Here is a 23,265-nt window from a genome sequence, read left to right as displayed (position 1 = left end):
ACTGCAATGGGACTTCAAAATTTCATAACATTTCTAATTATTTGAATAGACATTCATCTGATTAACAACAGATCACAACAATGATCTGAAAAACAATTAATTTCAAACAATAAACAATTTAAATCTAACAAATTATACTAATATGAAACTGTTCTTGTGAAATGTAAGAATCCAACATTTGTATATGGAGTCTCTTGGTTTATAATTGCAGAAATCTGTTCTTTGACAAGTCAGAGAGAAAGCAGAAATATGACAAAATAATGTGAAATAGAATTTAAACATTTTTTTATTTTTTGCAAATAACACTAAAAATGTTTACAAAAGCATTGTAGAAAGATTTTGTGCAGTGTAAATTATCAAAACTAAAAACAAAAATTACTTGAAATGATTTTGCACCTAACATGACATAAGGATTGTCATTCTCAGCAGCAACAAAAAATGCAATGCATCTCAGGAGGACGTGATGAAGTGTTCAGTGTTTTTAAGACCACCCTCAACGATTTTGTGAGGAATTTACCAGCCCTGAAATGAAGGCAGAGGGGGGAAAACAACAACAACTGATACACTGCTTACACGTGTTGCTACTTAGTGAAATAAACAAGGATGGTATGGCACTAAAAGCTCATCCCTGAAGGAGGGCGTCATTCATCTAAGAAAAAATAAGGTTAGATTGCAAATGGAAACTTCCCTTGTACCCAACTGTGGCAATCTTCCTTAGTGGAACTCAAAGACACTCAGCCTTCCCTTTGTTATTCCAGTTGGACAAACAGTTGACAGCTTGATAGAGTTGTATAACAGGAGATCATTACACACAATAGGCTCACACCCCACATATACAACACAAGCCTTCCTCCATCAAAGGTAACAGTTTTTTTTTTTACAACCATATACATCGTTCAGTCTTGAATTTAGGACAATATTCACTTGGTAGCTACTACTCCAGAAATGTAGAGGGGAACAAAATTAAGAAGAAAACAGAAGTGTGCTTGATGACCCCACTGGTAATATTACAAAATAATTAAAAATATATAGAAAAGAACAAGACCAAAGAAAAGACCTTACAAATTCAGATAATGTACATACCATTGAACATAGGAATACATAAATATTTGTTTGTCTGATTACAAAACGTTTGACTTCATTATAAAATTTGCTTTTTACATGTTGTATTGCTGTGTCAATACATAACACTGAGAGTTTCTTTGCACGCTGTGGCAACACTTTACATCTTAAGTACTTTGCTGTATTAAACGTATTATAAACTCACATTGTATGTTCCGGAAAATATTTTGTTACTTTTTTTTCTTTTTCTTACTCTTATTTGCCTTTGTAGACAGTGAGGTTCTAATGCTCTTGCAAATGGGAAGTCGATAGCGATACAGCTATCTGTGTGGAAAGCAAACAAACCAGTTATCTAATCTTTGGTCAAGCATATAGGGGCAAAAGTCACCGAGAGGAATCTGGAAACTGTAGAGAAATGGCTCAGGTTCATAGATCTTTCATACTCAAGTCACATTTTACGTCCCACCACTGTTCCAGCGGGGTCCTTGTTCAGCCTAGTGTGTTAAGAGAGACTGTCAAAGACCAGTAAAGGAAATGTATATACTATTTGCACTGACAACAAAAAAATTGACTCTCCGAGAGCCACTGTAATGGTCTGGTAGTTAATTACACTTAAGCTTGAATGACTTTCCCTCAGTTTTCGGTTCAGATTCAGCTGCATAATACAGTGTTTCCAGTTTAAACCACTAAATCTTTAAGATAAGCTAAATCCATGGCACAGGCAAAGACGCAACAATGTGCACTGCAATCCACGCAAACCGTGGTCGCAATAGGTAACAGATGGTTTACGTCAAGTAAATGTAACAAACACTAATCATTCCAGCAAGTGTCTCCAAAATGGGAATGATTTACAGATACGCAAGTCTTTAAAACAACCGAGTGTTACTACACACAAGGGTTATGGCAACTACAGACAGATAACTGAAAGCAATAGCGATAATCAACAACAGAAAAAACTAAAAGAAAATTAAACTCGGACACAAGCAGTGATTCAAGTGCTAGTCTCTTTCACCCACAGAGGGTTATAAACCGTGCACAAAAAAATGTGCAAACTTCACCGATAACCTCTCATAACCTGCTAACCTTTAACCCCATCTGCTCGGATTAGACTGTGGGTTCAGCGTACTGTCGTTGTGCTCTCGCTAGAACAATACAGACGTGTTTCGCCTTGAAACGGGAGGGATGTAGTTCCAAGTCCGACACTGATTCACAGACGTTTGTCTGACGTTTTCGCCTAGTTCCACCGTATATCTGCCATTACCACGCAGCAGAATCACATTGTGTTCGTAAGTATTTGTAAGGCAGAAAATATTCAAGTCTCACATGTGAGTGTTCTACGTCTGTTGTTCGTTTTCTTACAAAATGCTAAAAGCTAGTACGACTTCTGTAATACGATGCCTTAAAGGAGAATGTGTGACCTCTTTTTAACAGCCGTCATCACTGAAATATTTCTGACTCTGATACAGTGAAATAGAGAGGACCGCTCCAATCACTAGTTTCACTTGTCGTCACACTGCATCGTGCAAAACGGTGGACAGCGATCCACCAGAGCAGTTCACTACAGTGTGACAAAAACATGCAAGCATTGACATGCCTGCAGACACACACACATATACTGGTATGTACAATCTCACACACACACACACACACACACAAGTTCTGGATAAGACCCAGATTTTGTTAGCATATTAGACCTTTTAGCTCTCTAATACTCTTAGAGGAGGTAAATCAATAGTTTGCATTTATCTGCTCATTACCAAAGGGTTTGACATATGAAAAGCTGTGTTAGTTGGAGGTCTGCCTGTGTAGACCTGAATACAGTAGTGTGGGAAGAGATCTGAAACACTTTAAGAGCCCAGGCCGTCCTAGACATGAGTGTTCTGGATGGGTGAAACCCCTCACGCTCTCTCATGCCTTCAGGAACTATGGACTCTGTCAGCATGCAATGCATATATGCGTTTTTAAAAGGCAAAAGAGTGTGTTTCAGGCCTCTCAGGACTAGGCAACAGGAGCCTCTGGAAGCCCAGAGACGGTTGTTCAGAATTGAATTGGATCTTTTGAATTTACATAGGTTTTGTTTGAAGATATGGCAGTTGGAGAAGGCCATGCTCAAAGAAAGAAGAAAGTCACAAGTCAAAATAAGTGACCCTCGGCATACGGTGGTGAGCGTGCGGGAACTGGCCCACAAAGACGAATCGCACAGTGACAACATAAAAAAGGGTGAGGATGCACTACTGGTAGACGTCATGTCCTTCATCAACACTTTTGTGCCTCCACTGGTGACATGGCAATATAAGATCCGTTCCTCAAAGGCTGATTGTTGCGGTTTTCTGGCGAATCCTCCGCTTGGTTGCTAACTTGGGTATAAGCCGTTTCGTCTTTCGTCGTCTGTACAGAACATACAAGAACATTAGTGTGTGTGTACATTGTTAAAACCACGTATAGATGACAGATGATGTCAAACGTGAAATCACGCACCACTAACACAAGGAGCTAAACATCAAATCTAATGCTGTGAAAGTAAATTACGATCACCATGCAGGAAAAGCAATTAAAATGATTTGCAGAAACAAAAAAGGTATTTCTATGAAAATGCTCAAAATGACCAAAATACAATAATGATATAACAAGCAAATTTGAACAAAATGAAAGCAAATTGTGTGTGTAAGGGAAAAAAATGAAGACTTACAGCAAAAGAATGAAAAGCTTCAGTAAAATCAATACGTTTTACTTCATTCTGAATTGGAACAAAAAAAACAAAGGGAGGAAAAATGTTACTGGAAATCAAACCATAACAGCACTGTACATTTCAAGTCAAAAAATAAATGCTATAAAAGACCTTCTGAAGATTAGTATATAAATGTGCAAAACAAATCGGAATCTCCCACTGAACCATTCATTCATAAATAAATTTATTTTAGGTCATAGCAATAGATGACCAACCCGATTAAGCTGATTGTAAACTGCAAAAAAAAAAAAGATATAATAAAAGAACACATTTTATAAAGTAATACGTGCACTAGAGCACATGCATTCCCTCATGCGGGTGCATGCATGGGTTTTAAAGCTAGGTTTAGTGCGTTTAAGGCGAGTGACATGTAATTGACTTTCAAGCCAAGGGTGTATAAGGTTGATGGAATTATTAAAGGCTTTTAGTCTTTTCTGGAGAATATTAACTGTTACTCTATTAATATCGTTCTACGAAAAGGTATTGTCGACATAAATGACATTTGTAGTCTTACATAATAGTCTTACATACTAGCCAATATAAAATACGGAAGGTTATAAACATCTTATGGCTGATTTTTACCTTTCTCTGGCGGTTCCTGCAGATGAGGAAGATCAGGACCATAAGTAAAAGGACCCCCATCCCCACAATGATGACTGGGAAGTTGGACACCACCGTTACAATCAACAGAAGCGTCCTCATCTGGGCTGCGGAATCATCGTCGATAGTTGCAGTCTGAAAATTACAGAGTACAAAATGAAATTTATTGGAAAACAAACTAACTTTGTGAACAGGCAAATCGATAATCTGAAGTAGGGATGCGCCAGAAGCCTAAATCCGAATTCAGAAAGGCACGGAAAATGAATAATACATTCTATGGAGCCCCTAAAGGGGCATGGTTTGGTTTTCTGTGGTAGTCTGTTCCATTACATAACATCATGATTTCACTTATCACGCGAGGATAGTTAGGATAGATGACTGACAGGACAATGTCAGAGGATTTGGTGTGCAACAGATCCTGATCGTCATTGAAAAATATCTTTTCTTGTGAAATGTGTGGTCAGTGGTTGCAAACTGGAAATTGAATGTGAAAATTGAGCGTGCATTCAAAAGCGATATTGATAGCGGCTCCCAGATGCCTGCAAATTATACACAATATAAATTACCCAACTTTATAATTGTGAGAGAATGCATTGGATTATTTTTTTTCCATCACGTGTCTCTTTAGCGGCTCCGTAAAATGTGTCATTTCCTTTCCGAAAAAAGTATTCGGCTTCGGGTAGATCCCTTATCTGAAGAAAGTAAACTTACCTCGTTGACATACATAATGGGGAAAATGGTCTCATTCAGGAATTTTGTTTTGCTGAGGAGAAAGAAAAAAAAGGAAGCTTTATTAGCCATTTTGTCCTTCCAAATCACAATTTAATGTTTTTTTTGTGAGGTGTTTTACTCACACGAAACCACTGACTCTTTTCAGTATGACATTGAGCTGAGCTCTCTTACAGGCACGAATGGGGACCCCTGTGGTCTGCAGAAAAAAAGCAAAGGGACAATTTACTATAAAAAAAAAATTCACCAAATATTCACCACATCACAGACAGTCTTTGATCAGTTCCACCGGAACAGATTGTGGAGAGATATTAAGTTGATGTGTGATCGACTTAATGAGTAAATTTTCCCTGACGACATGTTACAGTAACTCTCACTGGGATGCTAGGGAAAGCTAGGCAGGTGTGGTTTCACATTCACTGTGGTTACCAGTGTGAATCACCTTGTTTTTTCCTGTCATGCAAGGACGGGTCTATACTACTTTCAGATTACAAACCACAAGAGCACTAACTGATCAGTGAAAATTAAAAAGTTTTTACTGATTAAAAGTGAAAATCGCAAAGCGTAAACACTGCGTACCGGGTTGATGTCGAGGTATGTTTCGTGTTCCTCTTCATTTGGGTTCATTCCTTCAATGGCATTGATGTACCTCTCATCAGCTTGGTAGAAATGTGGGAATGATACAACAATGGGTGCACCTGTACAGTGAAGGGGAAATAGGATCACAAAGCATTAGTTGCTGTTCCTTTATTCAGATTAGTTGACAATCATATATATATATATATATATATATATATATATATATATATATATAGAGAGAGAGAGCGATATATATATATATATATATATATATATATATATATATATATATATATATATATATATATATATATATATATATATAGAGAGAGAGAGAGAGAGAGAGAGAGAGAGAGAGAGAGAGAGAGAGAGAGAGAGAGAGAGAGAGAGAGAGAGAGAGAGAGAGAGAGAGAGAGAGAGAGAGAGAGAGAGAGAGAGAGAGAGAGAGAGAGAGAGAACCTATCTAGCTCTAAATGCAAAAATAATCACTTCTTTATCAGCCATTGCATTTATAATGGCTGGTCATAAAGATAATAAAGATGATTAAATTCATATCAAGCCTCATGTTTTTTTAATGCTGGTCCAACTAGGCCAGTAGTTTATATTTTTACCAAAATAAAACAACAACATTGAAATGTGTCAAAAAATGTATTTATATTTTTCATTTACAACAAATATGTTATAGCTATAACAGAACACTATAACAGAAATTCATATACTTCAAAGTTGTAGCATATATATTGTCCATAATATTGTAAAATATTACTGATTTGTTTATAATTTAAAAACCCATTCTAGAAGCAAAATTTCCACCACCAAAAGTAAAAAATAATAATAAAAAAAACAAATAATTATGTACGGAAGTCAATGAAAAAAGGAGAAAAAAAAAACTATGAATGCAAAGAATGTAATGCATCACTGGGCCTAGTAGGGCACGTGACAGTTCATCCTGCAAATGTGCAGTTTTTAGATGTTACTTCTCTTGTTATGACATTTTCCATTATTTTAAGTAATACCCCTGAGGCATTTTCTGGGACTTTTCTTTTTTTTATGCACACTAACAGAAAATGAAACTTCCTCTTTTGGAGGGACATACTCAATGACAGGACGGCAAGTACCTGAACACCCACCAAGAACACAAAATCATACATTCTGATAGGTGCCTAGTTTATCATTAGCTAAGAATAATATGTACCAAATCCCATCTCTCAATCCTTAATAACACCCTCCCTAAATATAACCATAATAGAACTGTTACGAACCCTTCTAGGAATGATGACTAATCAAAGCATGTGCAAATTTCAACAGCCGTTTCATATCAGGAGCACTTACATGACAAAAGCAAGAGTTCACCATCGTTCAATAATAATATTAACCTACTAGTTTATGGCGGAAGCAATAGAGGCCAAGATAGAGTAATCTGTCAGAGGACACCTACAGCGCATCAAGTGCTTGAGTCATAAAACTGTACTAAAAGTTATTCATTAAGCGCTGAACACTGATTTCCCTTTCATAGTCCAAGTGTGGGCAAACAAAAGCAGACCGATTTAACTTGAACTTCAGTTACGAAGCCACAGATCAGTAATGGGAAACCCAGAAATTCAATACTATTTACACATGCTTGGTTTGCTTTAGTTAAATGCCAGTTTGCACCAGCTATTTAGGGCACCAAAATCTTTAGTGCACTTAGATAGCTGTACTTTGTTAAACAAATTACCGTATTTAAAAAATTACTCCATTTCCCCCCCCATGTAATGATTCTTCTGAAAACATCCCACTTCTTTCTCACGCACTGTTGGCCCTGAAGCTAAGTTGTGGTGTGTCCCAGAAAAAAGGCTTACCTTGCCGACAGACGCTGACTTTGAGGACTCCTTTTCCTAGACAGTCTCCAGCAGGCACGCAGAAGCCAGCGTTATTGGGGTTCTCATCTGGGGGAGCCAGTACATCCGAAGGAGGGGCGAAGCGGAAAGCAGGGATACCCTTCACCTCGGTGTCTCTCACGTAACCCAAATGAATGGATCTGCAAGTGATAAAGAGCATAAGTAACCATGTACAAATAACCAAGCGCCTTGTTTGTGTTAAAACACGTTGCTTACCGGCATAGATCAGCAGCAAAGATATACAGGAGTTCTTTCCTGGAAAGGAAGGTGTGGAAGACACTGCCATCGGTACCATTGATCATGTTGCTCTGATTAGACGACCACCAGTTCATCTGACTGTGAGTGAGAAAATGAATAGATGGTGATTGTTTTAGTCACAGATTCTAATGAAAAAGGAAGGTTTATTATGCGTTTTTCTCCAAAATCTACATGCAGAATATTCTTCATCTGCGAAGTCGATTGGAATTTTATTTACTGAGATATAGGTCCATTTAAATCAGGTTATAGGGTCGAGTTGCACAGGAGGTCTTTTCTTGTACTTTATCCTTTGATATTGACTTATCTAGCATGCTGTGTGTTTAACCTAATTTCTCAAGGCAGGAGACCAGATGAGTGTGCAAGAATTCTCTCTATGTCAGTAAGGCAACGCAGATTACGCAAGGACTGACGTGTACCTGATGCCGTTCCACGTGTCGATCTTGCCATAGTCCATATAGTTCTTCTCTCCGGTGTGGAAGACAAATTCACCCTCATGGGTTCCATTTTTCTGTAGTCAGTAAAAAAAAAAATCTATTTAATATAACGCTAGAATAATAAAAAGAACTGTCACATAAGGGTAAAGATGACTAGAAAGTCATATGAAGTAGGAAAGTAGGTTGTTAAGATGCCATGATGTGAATACAGAGTGAAAGACTGAATTTTTTTATTAATGCAAACCATTCAAACTCGCGGTTTCAAGGCACTCGCATGATACCTACGATTGCACAAACCGCAGATATTTAATATCTGTCCTAATACATATATAATCCCTAAAAGAAATTCTAAAACCCATTACAGTAAACCAGGCCACCGTGTCAAACATGGTAGACTGGTCAACATCTCCAGGATCATGATAATAATGTCATTTGCGTATCCTGTTCGGATCGTATATATGTGCTTTAGAGGTTGCGTGTGCTACTTTGTATTGGTTGCATAAATATATGACCCATTTAGACTGCATTTTATCTCTCTTTTTAAAACTGACTAAAGCATTAAATATGATGAAACTGCAGATTCTTACATTGTACATAAGGCCGAAATGCTCATCTACTTCTGGTCTCATGGCGTGGAGTTTGGACAGCAGCGGGTCTTTGAAACCCCACAGGACCTCATGGACTGTGCGATCCATAAACACACCGATGCCCATGGATCCCATCCACATAGACACAGCAGTCCTCAGAAAGAAGGAGTAGGAGTTCAACTCGTTCATCACGGCCTGAAACAAGAGGGAAAGAATTCAGAGCAAATTCTTTGCATTTGGATCAAAGATAATCCGTTAAGCAAATGACTAAAAAAATGCTACGAGCAGACTAATTTTAAATGCAAAATGATTAGCTGCCAGTGCAAAAACAAGAAAACAAAACCCTTCTTACAATGAATGGAATGTTAACGGTTGTCACACGGTCAACCTCAGGGTCTCCCACTGACATGTTGCGAAGAAACACAAAGCTCTTGGGATTTGTGGCAAAGATTTTCGTCCCATTCTCAAGATAAGTGACATTTTCCCTTGGCCGATATTCCCTGATAAAAGCATAAGCATAATGTCAGTATCAAAATTGGCAACTGTCAGGTTAAGATTTTTAAATCTAATACACACAACACAACCGTTCAAAAGCTTATGCTCATTAAGGCTGCATTTTTTTAATCAAAAATACAATAAAACAGTAATGAAATATTATTCAATTGAAAAGAACGTTTTGTTCTATTTTAATATATTTTGTAATATAATTAATTCCTGAGGGCAAAGTTGCATTTTCAGCATCATTACTCCAGTCTTCAGAGTCACATGACCCTATAGAGTCACATGGTCCTTCAGAATGCTGATTTGAAGCTCAAGAAACATCTCTTATTATTATCAATGATGAAAACAGTTGTGTGCTGCTTAATATTCTTTATCCTTTATTGTCACTTTTCATTAATTTAATGCCGAATAAAATGGACAACAACAACAAAAACATTCTTACAAGTGCATCATAATTATTTGACATTTATGACAGTTTAAAGCGGTTAGGGTAAATGTTTCCGGATTCCAATCTTCTAAAAGCATGAGTCATTTCTTGACTATGGTGCCAAACTCGTTGTCACTGACAACAGACAGTACGGTTTAGTAAACAAAGAGCTCAATATGACGACAATGAACATGAACATCTCAATTTAAGACTTTTGTAAATCACCTGTAGGTATATGGCCCTATTTGAGTGACTTTGGGCTTTTCCTTTCCGGCCAAGAACTCATCTGGATTGGTAACATTGAAGAAGAAATACTGCATGTAAACAGGAGGCGGTGGATTTATCCAGCCCTCCAATACTCTGCTGTTTTTACCCAGTGTGATCTCCTGTGAATCAAACACAGTTAAAAGTCAAGAGAAAGCACCAAAAGACCATTTCAGTAGCTCTTCTGTCTGTTTAAAGAGCACTCAATGTTTAAGCTGAGTTTCAAAATAATTTAGGGAAGAAAGAAAACAAAAGCTGAGCGCCTTCCTTTTGAGTGATGACGGTTTCTGGTGAAATGTCAGTGACCTGTTATGACACAAAGACAGCAGACACGAGGTAAAGCGATTGCTGGGATGATGGAAAAAGAGGAAAGGGCTCAGCAGACAGTTGAGCTGATTCAGAGTTAGAAAAGAAGAAGGAAAACATCAACATCAGCGCTCCATGACAGACGATAGCAACGCAAACAAACATGTTTCTCACGTTTTTGAAATTTCCATCAGAAGTAAGGTTCAGCAGTAACACTTCTCAAGTGTCTTGAGCCAAACTCGGAAGGAGAAACAAATGTTTATTTTAAAACGACAAACTTTTACATCACAGAACAATGTTATTTGTGACTACACGTGACAGTAGTAATGGAAAAAAAACTCCAAAACTCCAAAGGCTGACTTGTGATAAACTCATAACAACCAGGAGGTTTTACTCAAGAATGCTGCCTTGAAATGCAGATAACGCTATCTAGAATCAAAAACCATGACTTCAGCAGAGTAGCAGAGCACCCGCTCCAAAACAACAAACATCACGGCCCCCTTCACTTGGACCTTCAGCTTCTGAAAATGCCTTTCAGAAAAATCCAGATTTGCTGGAATCACTGGTCAGAGGAAGGGCCTTAAGTTGAAAAAAATAGTTTGTATGTTTCAAAATCAGTCAGTCCAACATCTAATCTTTGTCAAATAACCAATTTCATTTACACTATATTATGACCCAGAGAATAACATAAAGGTGTCTTTGTTCAAATCTATTTAAGAGGTCTTTTAAAATGAGGAATTTTTCACATGTAAGCTCTGATTGGGATCTCTGTCATTAGGAGCTTTACCATGAGTAAAGTAACTGGTAGTGAGCACTACAGAAAATTTGCAGCTATTCAACTTGTTCAACCATGCGTAGTGAAATCTGACTAAAGCTTTTCTTTAAAGTAAGATTATGTTACATCACACTCATTGACTCCCTTTTCCAATCTTTCAGGGTTTCTCAGGAGGTTTTTCTTGACGTTTATTAAACCACACTGCCAGAAGTTCTTAATTACACCTGGTAAAAAAAAGGATGATTTTATTTTTAAAAGAAGCAGTGCACTTTAGCTTAAAGACGCCAATTAAAGTTGTATTGCCTAAAAGCACCAGACCACACCTTAACAAGCACGCATATAGCCCTACACTAAATGTTTGGGTTTGGTAAGATGCTTTAATGTTTTGATGCCTCTTATGCTCACTAATACTTGATCAAAAACAGGAAATCTTTTGAATTATTATTACAATTTATAATTACTGAATTAAAATCTCTCTTTTTTTTCCTGTGATGGCAAAGCTGAATTTTCAGCATCATTACTCCAGTCTTCAGTGTCACATGATGCTTCAGAAATCATTCTAAAATGCCGATTTGATGCTGCTAAATATTTTTGTGGAAAGAGATACTTTTCCAAGATTCTCTGATAAAGTAAAAAAAAAAAAAAAAAAAAAACATTTACTTGAAATAGAGAATTTTTTTATTCTCTTTTTTAAATTCTCCTTTTAAGACAATTACAAATGTCGACTGTCACTTTTGATCAATTTAATGTATCCTTGCTGGATAAAGAAATAATTTCTTTCAAAAAAAAAATCCTACTGACTTTTAAATGATATTCGTGTACATGGTTACATTCTGTATAACTCAATAGTCTGCTAACAACTGTTCAATGGGATATGTTATGAATACTAATTATTAAAAAAAAAATAAGTAATGCAGATAAACCTCAGGAATTTGATTTTGTGTTCTGCTGTGCTCGTCAACCTTGAGAAGAGAAGTTTTTGAAGGTCCTAATGGACATTAACATTTGTCAGAACATTTTCAAATCCTTGCTCGAGCAAATAAAGCCAAGGTAAGAAAAACAATAAATGTTTGCATTTTGATAGGAAGGTCATTTTTTGCGCAAGTGGTTAACATGACAAAAAGCCAGAGAAGCAGATACCAGAGCGTATGATGGTACCAGCAACTGGCAATGGATATTTCCATAGATAACAGCCAATGTTTTATCAAAGTCCTTACACTGTAGGTGCAGTTTTAAATGTAGACATTTATTTCCCAGCAAGGAATTAATACATTCACAAGCTTACATCAAAGGGATCTCAACTTCAGCTAAAAAAGAAGTCTTAACCGTCAAACACTTTGAAGAAAAACTGCCTCAGAGCTGCCTCACTTATACAAACTCCACTTCACACCCTATACTCAACAAAAACACACATCACCTAAGGGCTTGAATAAGTTGCATTGTCTAGAGAACTTGAGCCTAACGTTACCGGCTCAACATCACATGTTTCAGTGACAGAGAAGACATACCGACTATGAAAAGTAACAGTATATCATGAAGGTCAATTAGAAGGAATTATATCAACTGTCAATAAATGACAAACCACTGCATAACATCTCCAGCATAGTTAGCTTCACTCAGACCACCACAAACACCCACCCTTGAATTCCAGGTCAAGGGAATCACATTGAACAGTGAATACTACACTTGGTTAAAAATACTGAGGGGCCACAATTCCAAGTATTTTTCCAAGGAGAACATGCTGAAACCCTCCCCCACAGCCACACATATAGCACACACCTCCCCTGCCATTTATATATACATATAACGTTATTTATGCTATGTGAATAAACAACCTTTCCCTTAACATTAAAAGAAGAGTGATTCATTCACAGTGGTGTTGCAATGAAAAGCATTTAATAATCAGACAGACACGCATAACCGCTGAGGAGGATTAGAGAGAGACGGGGTGGAAAGAAGTATTTTCCGCAATATGATAGGCTTCGTGGTCACAGACCAGCCTACTTTAAACAGGGTTAGGCTACTAACAAACCCACATTTACATCACGGTAATTTAATACCATACGTTGTAACCACCTGACACGTAAAAGAGCGTGCATTATACGGCTGAAATACAGTTGTTTTTTTTAGTGTACATAACATGAGATTGTATAGCCTCGGTCTCAGCGCGAGTAAGAATGGGAACTTTGGTATAGCAATTCCAAGGACCATCATTTGATTGAATAGGTTGATATGAAAATATGTTGGCTTCCCTGTTGTATGATCTCGCAATGGTTACGTTATGTTACATCCGTGTGATGCTCAACACAGAAGAAGCCTCGTGTAACGTTAGACAACAGCAGCACTCAATCACTTTTAAAGCCGGTTTCATAACATAAACAAGTTTTATTAAACACTTTTCTCCATAAAGGACTTAACAAGTTACCTTTTTTAACCGCTCCTGGATCATTGTTTGGAAGACTTGAGCCACCAGAAGGGCGATTCCCAAAATGAGCAAATGAGCGCACACGATCCCGGTGGCGTAAATGGCACACGATCTTCTAGTCATTATTGATGGTTTCAAATGGGCTGATCTGTAGGGGAAAAAATAACACTATTCTTTCTTTCTCCTTTTCTCTTGTTCCGAACTTTTACTCGAGAACCACCCGGTGTGTCTCCGTTCTTCTCAAAGCCAGAATCGTTTCCCTCCTTTTATCATTGGGATATTCAGCAAACACGATCCCAGTGATGTGCGATTAGCGGATGCTGAGATATAAGACACTATATATCAGCTCTGGCTCTAAAGCAGCCAGAGTTCTTCTCCACCTCACCAGATTCAAATGAGCCAGTCATGCATGAGAAACACACTTTTTGGAGAGAGGGGCGTGTTAATCCTCCCTCATAGTTGAGGTCACGATTTAAAGGGGTTTTCAAGGCAGATATATGTGTGTAAATGTCAGAACATCAAAATAAATATATAGCCGACTTTTACTGCCCTGACGCAATTTATAGGTTAACAAACAGATAAATAAGGGTTATGATAGCCCAACTTTGAGTTATATTAATTGATAGCCTGATCCGAACAACTCTGGCGACACATTTAATGTATTCATATGTTACATGAAGTTTGACATTTGGATATATGTGCCGTTAAACTATACAGACTTGTCTAAAACAATACAATAGCGCTTACGAACCCACTGGAACAGACGTTACAGCTCAGCGGGGTGTTTTTGTGTTTTTAAAAGACTTGAGCCGTGAGACCGTTAGGTCTTAAATTGTGTTCCGCTATCTACTGTCGTGTCTCCTTAAATAACTAGTGAATGAACATGAATAATGGGCGGCTCACAAGGTAAGCGATGATTGTCGCATCCCTTTTGTCCGAGGTGCTCGCGATTCTATTGGATGACGTCTTCCCGGACCACCGTCTTAAGACCACCCCCGAACGAACGTGATTGGTCGACGGCTCAGAAGTGTGATGCCGAATTTGATCGACTGATTTCGGGGCGGGGCTTATTTAAAGGGCGAACTCAGCACTGTAGCACGGTGAAAGGAAATCTCATGTTGGTCTCATCCGGAACATACGCTTGATTAATATGGTAGTGGGTTTTTTCCACTACCACAGAAATAATGCTCTGTGAGATTGTGAAGCAGTTTAGCATTATCATAATGAATTATACTTTTTTCTTTTAGACAAATCTGTTCATATTTTACATAGGTTACCCCTAAATGCAAACTATAACCTCATATGCTAGTTTGGCCTTGATTTGACATTTAGGCTACATACATTTTTTTATGTTATTGTTCAAGAGTACAATATAACTACAATATAGTTTTCAAATGTCCTTATTTTAACAGGCATGCAGCATTGGAGTAGTTATTGACTAGGAGAAAACAATTTTGTAACCCGGGAAACTGCATTACCAATATTCGTACCTATTTTAACCCATAAAAGTGCAGGAACATACCAGAGAGTTACTTTATTACTGTTCTTTATTATAACATGTAATGATAAAACTCAAGGTCATTGGCCTTCTCACGCCAAATTGCCAAGCTGCTGTAAAAGATGGTCAGTTGATGTCAGAGTTGTTATTGTCATGTGACAAATCTGTATAGACCCCTTTTTCAATATTTGTCTCAGAAATCGGGCCCACTCACTGTCCTTCCGCTATAGCCTCAAGTGCCTGCATCCCTCACAGGGAAAGCTTTTAAACAAAGCTTTATTTTACAAATGTGACAAAATGTTTTATCATTACATTACATTTAAACTTTTGAGTGCTTAGAATTATCACGTTAATAAAATTGTTCAGTTTTATTCTGTTCTTCTAGTTAACAGGTCAATAAGTGCACTTCTCAGAAAGAAAAATTTATTGTAGGGCCTATTGACAGATAAAGCCACATCACACTGCTGTGATATTTCATACTGTGATATAATAAAATCATAAAGCTTTATGACTTCACCTTAATTGTGCCTACACTTGAACTGTTGTGAAATTGCTGATAAAGGACAAAGTTAATTGCAGTTAAATTGAATGAACTGACAGTTGTGCAAAACCTGATTTGCTTGAATGTACTTTAGGCCGGGTTACTGTGACTTGTATCAAAGCTCTCTTGGGGGGTTAAATACTCAGGCCTAAAAGCATCTGTGCAAATAAGAGAAGTGAAAACAAAGCACCAGGAGGTAAAGGAGAAACAGTGCTCTACTTAACTAAGCTTTATCAAAAGCATAGTTTTTCAGCAATATTTTATGAATGGATGGTCAAAACAACTGAAATCAATGTACATTCATTCAATTTCTTACTATCCATAATGTCAATTCAGATTCATAAAATGTATTTATTTGACTACTATTTACTGGGGGGGGGGGGGGGGGGTGCTGCCTTATTAAGGTTGCTGCCTTAAATATTTAAGTACAAACAACTTGTATATTTAAGTCATTTTTAACTTAAATCACATTAAACTGACTTTAAAAATGTGTTGAATATAACATAAGAAGTTGAAAATTTCTTAACTTATATTTTCACAAGTTAAAGCAATGTAAAAACATATGTTGTCTAACTTATTGATCATGTAATATTTTACAGTGTGGAAATAGCCAGACTTGCTCACAAGAATTAAAATAGTTAAACTAAAGAAACTATAGTTTAACCCTTTGGTTAAAGAGCTGATATTTTTGACCAGAAAAAATGATATGTTTTGGTTTTCTAGAATTTTCACATCTGTCTGAATTCTCCTGCATGTTGTGTGTGTCAATGATGACGCAAACTGCATTCAGTTGCATCCTGTTGAGTTCAGGGAAAGGAAGGGTTTGAGACGGTTATGCAAACATGTCCTAATTAATCATCTTAAACACGTCTTATTTATTTGTTTAGTGTTGTTTCGCTCTACATGTTAAAAAATGACCGCACATAAAAGTTTGAAAAGAAAGAATAACAAATACATTACAAAAGCACAATGCCTCACGAGCTGAGTGGAAGTTTCCTTTTTCATTCTAAAAGAATGAAAAGTCTTTTGTTAGTCAGTCAGTATTCCTTGCATGTTGACTTGACAATACCTTTATCTAAAACCTCTTTTATTAAAGATATCCTGCTGAGCAGTATCAAGCAAAGCCTTTTCATATCTTAACTGTTTAACTGAAACGGATAAGTCACTAAATATGTGCAAATTTGCATTATGAGGTTGTAAAAACTGAACAGTGTCACAGTGCAACCAAGTTTCTTTACTTCGTAAATCTGATTTGAAGAGTAGATTGTGAATTATATATCTGTCCACCTTGCCACTGTTTCCCTCTGCCATATATTGCACTATTTCTTTGATATTTGTTGCAATGTAGTAACTAACTACAAATCATTTTAAAACTGCTCTTTTGCTAACTTGCGGGAGAAGCTCAAAGCGTTTCCCCCACCGACCTGAAACGAGCAAATATGTGAATAATACAACTATTCAGAAAATACAAAGGTCTTTTATGTGAAGGTTTGAATATGTTATGGATTATGGCAAAACACCATTTTCCGTATATCCCCTTTGATGAAGATACAGAACTTGTGATTGTTGGTCTGTTGATATGACCTCTGGCACAAAAGTGAAGCAGCGTTTCAGACTGTCATGTTCTCTGGTTGCCCCTCCCTTCACAAAGATGCATTTATTCAGTATATTAGTGCAGCAATTCTGCTTATGGAGAAAGGCAGGACAAGTTTGAACAACAGGGAGAGAACAGCAGTTACCGTAATTCCTCAAATAAAAACCAGGGCCTTTATTTACCTGAACTGCAGAAGGCAGGTAACCGGCTTTTATTTGAAGCAGGCTTTTATTAGAGGCAGGCCTTTATTTCTAATTCCATCTTTTTCATAAATAATAGGATTGGACCGATAGATGATGCAATCATCTATCGCGATGGCTGACAGACATCACTATGTTGAGACTGCATCGCGATCCCCCTGCCCGCCCCAGGCCAAATTTCACCACAGCCAAAATAGCGCTGTATGACAGATGTAACCGGTTTTTATTTGATGAATTACGGTAAATATGTTTAATTCTTCATAAACCGGATTTTAAAGCAGGATGCGTGTAGTCAACCTTGGTTTTTTGAAAAGCTATTGCTTCACTTTAAAGGTACACTATGTAACACAATACATCATCAATCCTTCTTCCCAAATTTTTTTTTTGTCTTACCCTGATTCACAAATAGTAAATGTATAACTGGTCTGGCAACTTTTGAGGTCAGGTTCGAGTGAGAATTGTGTGTGTGTGTGTGTGTGTGTGTGTGTGTGCGTGTGTGCGTGCGTGCGTGCGTGCGGGTGGCGGGGTATTGATAAAAATCTCTTGATTCGATTTTTTCTCAAGGAAACAAAATCTTTCTGAACTAGTGTTATAAACTATAGGGAACCCTGCAGCTGGTACGTTATTATTAAAGGTTCACTGTAATAAAAAAAAAAAAAGTTTGCTGCCTTACATTTTTAAGTAGGCCTATAGCCTACAATCAACTTGGCTGTGCCAGTCATTTAAACTTAAATTACATTAAATTGACTTAAAAATGAGTTGAATCTGGTATAACTTAAAGAAAAAAGTTTAAAATTGCTTAACCTATTTTGATGAGTTATAATAATGTAAAAACATATGTTGTCATGACTCATTGATCTTGTCATTTTTACAGTGTTATTAATAACTGATTTGTACGCAATTGCAAATAAGGCCGTTTTTATAATAGTAATAACATTATAATAACTTTGGTAGTAGAGTAAAAATATAATGAATTGGCCTATGTAATACAGTGCTTTTTTTTCTTCAAATGCTCTTCTCTAGAATAATCTTTTCTCACTAACAGTTTATAGAATGTCTTTTCTGAGGTAAGTGTACGTAACATTATGTGGCATATTGTTTACAAGCTGTATTATCCGCTGTTCTTTCAACATACCATCTGATGTCCATTTATGTTTATTTTGTATTGTAAGTAAAGAGGAAGAGATGATTGGTTCACATGCGCTCCCGACATATTAAGAGCGCCAAAGCTGTATTTATTGTTTGAATTTCGTAATAAAACTGACTTATTCAAGTCTCTTGAAATCTGAGACTTTGTTTCATACCAAAAGTAAACTAATCTAATTCAAGTGAAAATATGGACATGTGGCGGGAGAACAGATTCAATTGCGTGAGAGTTGGCAGCCCTGCACGTGTTTATATTTTAGACCTATTGGGATGGAAATTGCAATATACGTCACTCGCCCGTGCGTGTCTCGTAATATCCAAAAATAGAGAAAAAGTTGCTCCCACTACTTTGACACGAGTATGGTGTGGGAGAGGCATAAGTTCGATAGCGTGAAAGGTTCACATGGAGCAGCTACATCTAGTGATGGGAGAAATGAAGGTTTTCAAAGCTTCGAAACAATTCAACCAATTAAAAAAAAAAAAACGATTTACTGTTTCTAAGCTTTTTGAAACGCCACACTGTAAATGCAGCAAAAACTCAAGCCTAACATGAATACAAAACGCCTTTTACTAAACCATTGCAAAATGTTTTATTGAAAGTAAAATCGGTCAAATACAATTAACTTTGTTAATTGCGATTTTACGGAAGCATTTGGAGAAAGGTGATATTGGTGGTAGTTAATGAGATGTATCTTATGGTATTCTCTGGTTTTTATTTTAAATGCCAAATAGGCCTACTCTGTTTGTATTATGCCTCTTTTATGTGTTTTCTTAATTCTGCTTGTGTAAAGCGCTCTGAGAATTACTTTTAAAAGCGCTATATAAAATAAAGTTATTATTATTATTAACTTAATATCAAGTATGCGTAATATGTGTTCTTTTAAGAGCTTGTTTTGTTTGTTCCACGGATTGCTAAACAGGCCAATAAGAACTATTAACAACTATTATTCCTATTAATTATACTAATATCCAATTAAAACGTACAAACTTATAAAACCAATCAGAGATCAGGTAAAACATAATTATTTTTTACAAAAAACACCCATTTTTTGGGTGTTTTTAAAAAAAAAAAAGCCAAACAGAGGAGAGTCTGCTGACAAAAACAGAATGTGAGAGAGCTCGTAATAAAACAAGAATCAACATTGGCTTGGCTTTTTCAGAGCGAGAACTGAGGGATTTGAAATGTAAAAGCAATGATGAGATGCCGTTTTTATTACTCAACAGATTAGTAAGGTATTTTATTGAACAGATAAATTGAAATGTGTTAGATCTCTAACAGAGTTCATTAAAGCATTATCTATTTTGGAGGGTCATATTCAATCACGCAGAGCCTAAGTACAACCAAAACAATGTTCATCTGCCAAATGCTAATCCTAAACATACACATGAACAAAAACAGACAACACAATGGCATTTCTTAATTACTTTACATTTCTTTGACGAATTGGTGGCTAGTTGAAATGTATTTGTATGATCTTCTTACCCCTCAGTGAGGTCAAAAGTTTAGGGGTAGAGTTAGAGGAGGACCTTCATGCTTGTTCTTATTTCTCTAAAAATGTTTGCTTTCATACGATTCATTTAAAACAGCCACTTTGTAAAATAGTGATGTTTTCCTTGCAGTGAAACCAGGTTGAAACATTCTTTAAAATATCTTCTTCAGACTACAGAAAGCCATTCAGATTTGGAATGATATGAAGGTGACTAAAATGATGACAGAATTTAGATCTTTTCTTTCAACTATCCCTTTAACTTGCACATTAATCCATGCGTAATGTGACTGATTTATCTTACAGTCTGGCTTGTTTGTGTTAAAAAAGGATGCACTTTGTATAATCCCATATTAATTATGCATGAAGGGTGGAAAATTGCATGTAAATGAGAAAGTGGGCATCTGACAGCTGGACAGAGCATATGTGTCGGGAAAACAAATACAGAAGCTGTTCAACCAGTTCCTTAACTCAAATCATTTGGTTTGTAAATAATAAGGAAACCTATCATGCAACTGTGTAATTCAATCTACCATAAAAACACTATTATCCTTACCTGTGTCATCCATATCTTTCTCATTATGTTCAGTGTTTAAACGTTCAATTGTTTTACTACGAACAAATACACCACATAAAACACTATTTGAAGTCTCATCAATCACTTAGCAGGCATGAGTTTGCATTGGGAGTCAGTGTGGAAATGCAGCTCAGGATGGTACAATGTGTTTGTTTCAACTCCCAAAAGCCTCTTGGCACCGTCCATGATGCGCAGTTGCAGATCACGGTTAAGGAATGACTGTGGGAGTATAGTGAGAAGGGCCAGACCTTTTCAGGAGATGTGACTGATGTTGCCTGCGGCCATTAAGTACAATGGGAAGAAAAGAATGGTAAATTTATATTTGTGAGATTCTTCAGCTCCCAGAGGACACAAACGCCCCTTTTAAGTACACCGTTTAACTGCGGGTCATTTAAACCTGTCACAAAAAATGAGAAATACGAGGGAAAGAGATGGCTAAAAACAGAAATTATAATTAATTTTAGAGAGAAACAATTTCACTAAGTGCATGTTGTGATTAATTATTCCATACATGCATAATATGTCAATAAAAGGGGCTTTAAAATATAGGCCTATTTGATGTTTTTTTCTCACCTATATAGTGTTGCATCGTTCTTTGTTTAAGGTATAGTCAATCTCTCATGGGTGAGAGAGAAGTTAACCAACTACAATAAACCATTGTTTAAATAAAAGGAGTGCGGGATTTGGAAGAGGGAGTGAATGTGTACTTTCCAAAGTTCAGGACTGAAAAAAGTGCAAGTAGAAAAAAGTGAACACCTTTTTTTGCATTGAGTGTTTTTACATTGTTTTGAAAAAGAAGAAAAAAGGGAAAAGAATTCCACTGTAAAAAAAAAAGTCATGATCAATAAGTCATTATAATGTTTTTACATTACTCCAACTCATCAAAATAAGTTAAGCCATTTTAAACTTGATTTTTTTTTACGAGTTATACGAGATTCAACTCATTATTTAAAAGTCAGTTTAATGTAATTTGAGTTGAAATGACTTACACAGACAAGTTGATTTTAAATAAAAATTTAAGGCAGATTTTTTTTTAACAGTGTACTGATTTTACGAAGAAAGTTTTTAAATCCTCCCAAGAGGAGAGGTGCATGTTTTGGGAAGCTGAATGTCATTAGAGTAATTCCGTTACCTTGAATGTCTGGAAAATTTACAAGTATTTCTGGGAGGACCTTTTGGTTTTTTACTATAAACAAAAAAGGGATTTGTTTGTTCCAAGATTTAATGTTTCCTTTCTTTGTCATTTTCGACTGTTAGGCTAAGCTCCCCTGATGATTTGTGTTACCGTTACTCTGTCCTTCAAGGCTGTTTGCAAGTATTATTATATAGAGTGTTTTTAATTTCAGCCAAAGTATAGTCAAATCTAAACTAATAATAATAATAATAATAAATGTTTCTTGATAACCAAAGATGATTTCAGAAAGGATCACATGACACTGAAGACAGGAGTAATGATGCTGAAAATATAGCTTTACCCTCACAGGAATAAATTATACAATATATTAAAATATAAAATGTTATTTGAAATTGTAATAATATTACACTTTTTACTGTATTTTTGTTCAAATAAATGCCACCTCGGTGAGCATAAGGCTTTTTGTAAGTGAAAATGAAGTGAAATTCTCTACATATTCTATTGCCATTTGGCATTTATTCAAGATTTGCTGTCCATTTCACAGACGGGGAGCATTCCTACTTTTGTCTCAAAACTTACATAAGGCATTTGTCCTTTGTGGGAATCAGGGCCTCCCCAGATTTTGGCACATCACATGCTCTGATAAATACTTCTCATAGGGTTTGGCTCTGAGGAAATTCCATTGCCCCTGTTGGGCGGCCCACTTCCACCTGTCTCAGCAGCAGCACTGAACCCTGGGGAAAGAACTCTGTAAACAATTACCAGCTTTCTTCTGTTTGGATCATTGCTCCTGAGTCTGTGCTAATGAAGGAAACTTCCCACTCAGGAGAAAATTCTCACATACAGTCAAATTCCTTCTCTTGCTGCTCCAGCATCTTAAAAAAAAAAAGGGAAAAAAAGGCATTTTACACAATTTTACTCATTTGACTTTGCAACAAAAAACGTTGGGGTCAAGGCTGCATTCATTTGTTCAGTAAAAAGACAGTAACATTTTAGAAATATTACTGCAATTTAAAATATTTTAAAATGTAATTTATTCCTTTGACGGCAAAGCTAATTTTCAGCATCATTACTCCAGTCTCCAGTATCACATAATCCTTCAGAAATCATTCTAATATGATGATTTGATTTGTTTTGGCAACAATGCCATAGAAGAACCATTTTTGGTTCCCAAAAATAACTTTTTGGGGAACAGTTCTTAAAGAAGCAATATTTTTTTCTTAGTGCACAAGAATATTTGGATTATATATGGATTGTGGTGTACATAATTATTTTGCTGTTTATTTCAAATGAGATACTTTAAGGAATTAGTTAACAGTTGAAGGTGTGCATGATAAAACAGATGAATAAGCCATGAAGTCAAAGGGATCTAATGTTCAACTCCTTGCTGGCTGTGTAGGAGTCACCGGGCTACACCCTCAAAACACACGGATTCCTGGAAGCCGTCACGCCACCATGTTAATTCTGAACAGTCCGTGCAGTTTGTTCAACTGTAAATGTGTGCAGAACAAACACACTGCGTTTAAATTCAC

At 36.5% G+C, this 23,265-nt stretch overlaps 1 protein-coding gene across 1 annotated transcript; it reads right to left on the bottom strand.

The window, feature by feature from the left end:
• Window positions 1-268: 268 nt before the first annotated feature.
• scarb2a (scavenger receptor class B, member 2a) lies at window positions 269-14,422 on the bottom strand. The gene is made up of 13 exons (XM_077231731.1): window positions 13,556-14,422; window positions 10,011-10,171; window positions 9,210-9,357; window positions 8,858-9,052; window positions 8,253-8,344; window positions 7,795-7,914; window positions 7,540-7,718; window positions 5,699-5,817; window positions 5,245-5,318; window positions 5,102-5,153; window positions 4,373-4,525; window positions 3,752-3,799; window positions 269-3,450 (listed from the first exon to the last, which is right to left on the bottom strand). The coding sequence occupies exons 1-13, from the start codon at window positions 13,676-13,678 to the stop codon at window positions 3,319-3,321; spliced, it is 1,596 nt and encodes a 531-aa protein (XP_077087846.1). The 5' UTR covers window positions 13,679-14,422; the 3' UTR covers window positions 269-3,318.
• Between the last annotated feature and the right edge of the window lie 8,843 nt (window positions 14,423-23,265).

Source organism: Siphateles boraxobius, unplaced genomic scaffold, assembly GCF_051911475.1.
Source record: "Siphateles boraxobius isolate OS27281-9 unplaced genomic scaffold, OSU_SipBor_1 16, whole genome shotgun sequence".
In the NCBI taxonomy this organism is placed as follows: domain Eukaryota; kingdom Metazoa; phylum Chordata; class Actinopteri; order Cypriniformes; family Leuciscidae; genus Siphateles; species Siphateles boraxobius.
The sequence above is the reverse complement of the archived record's forward strand: the minus strand, read 5'-3'. Positions and strand labels throughout refer to the sequence as shown.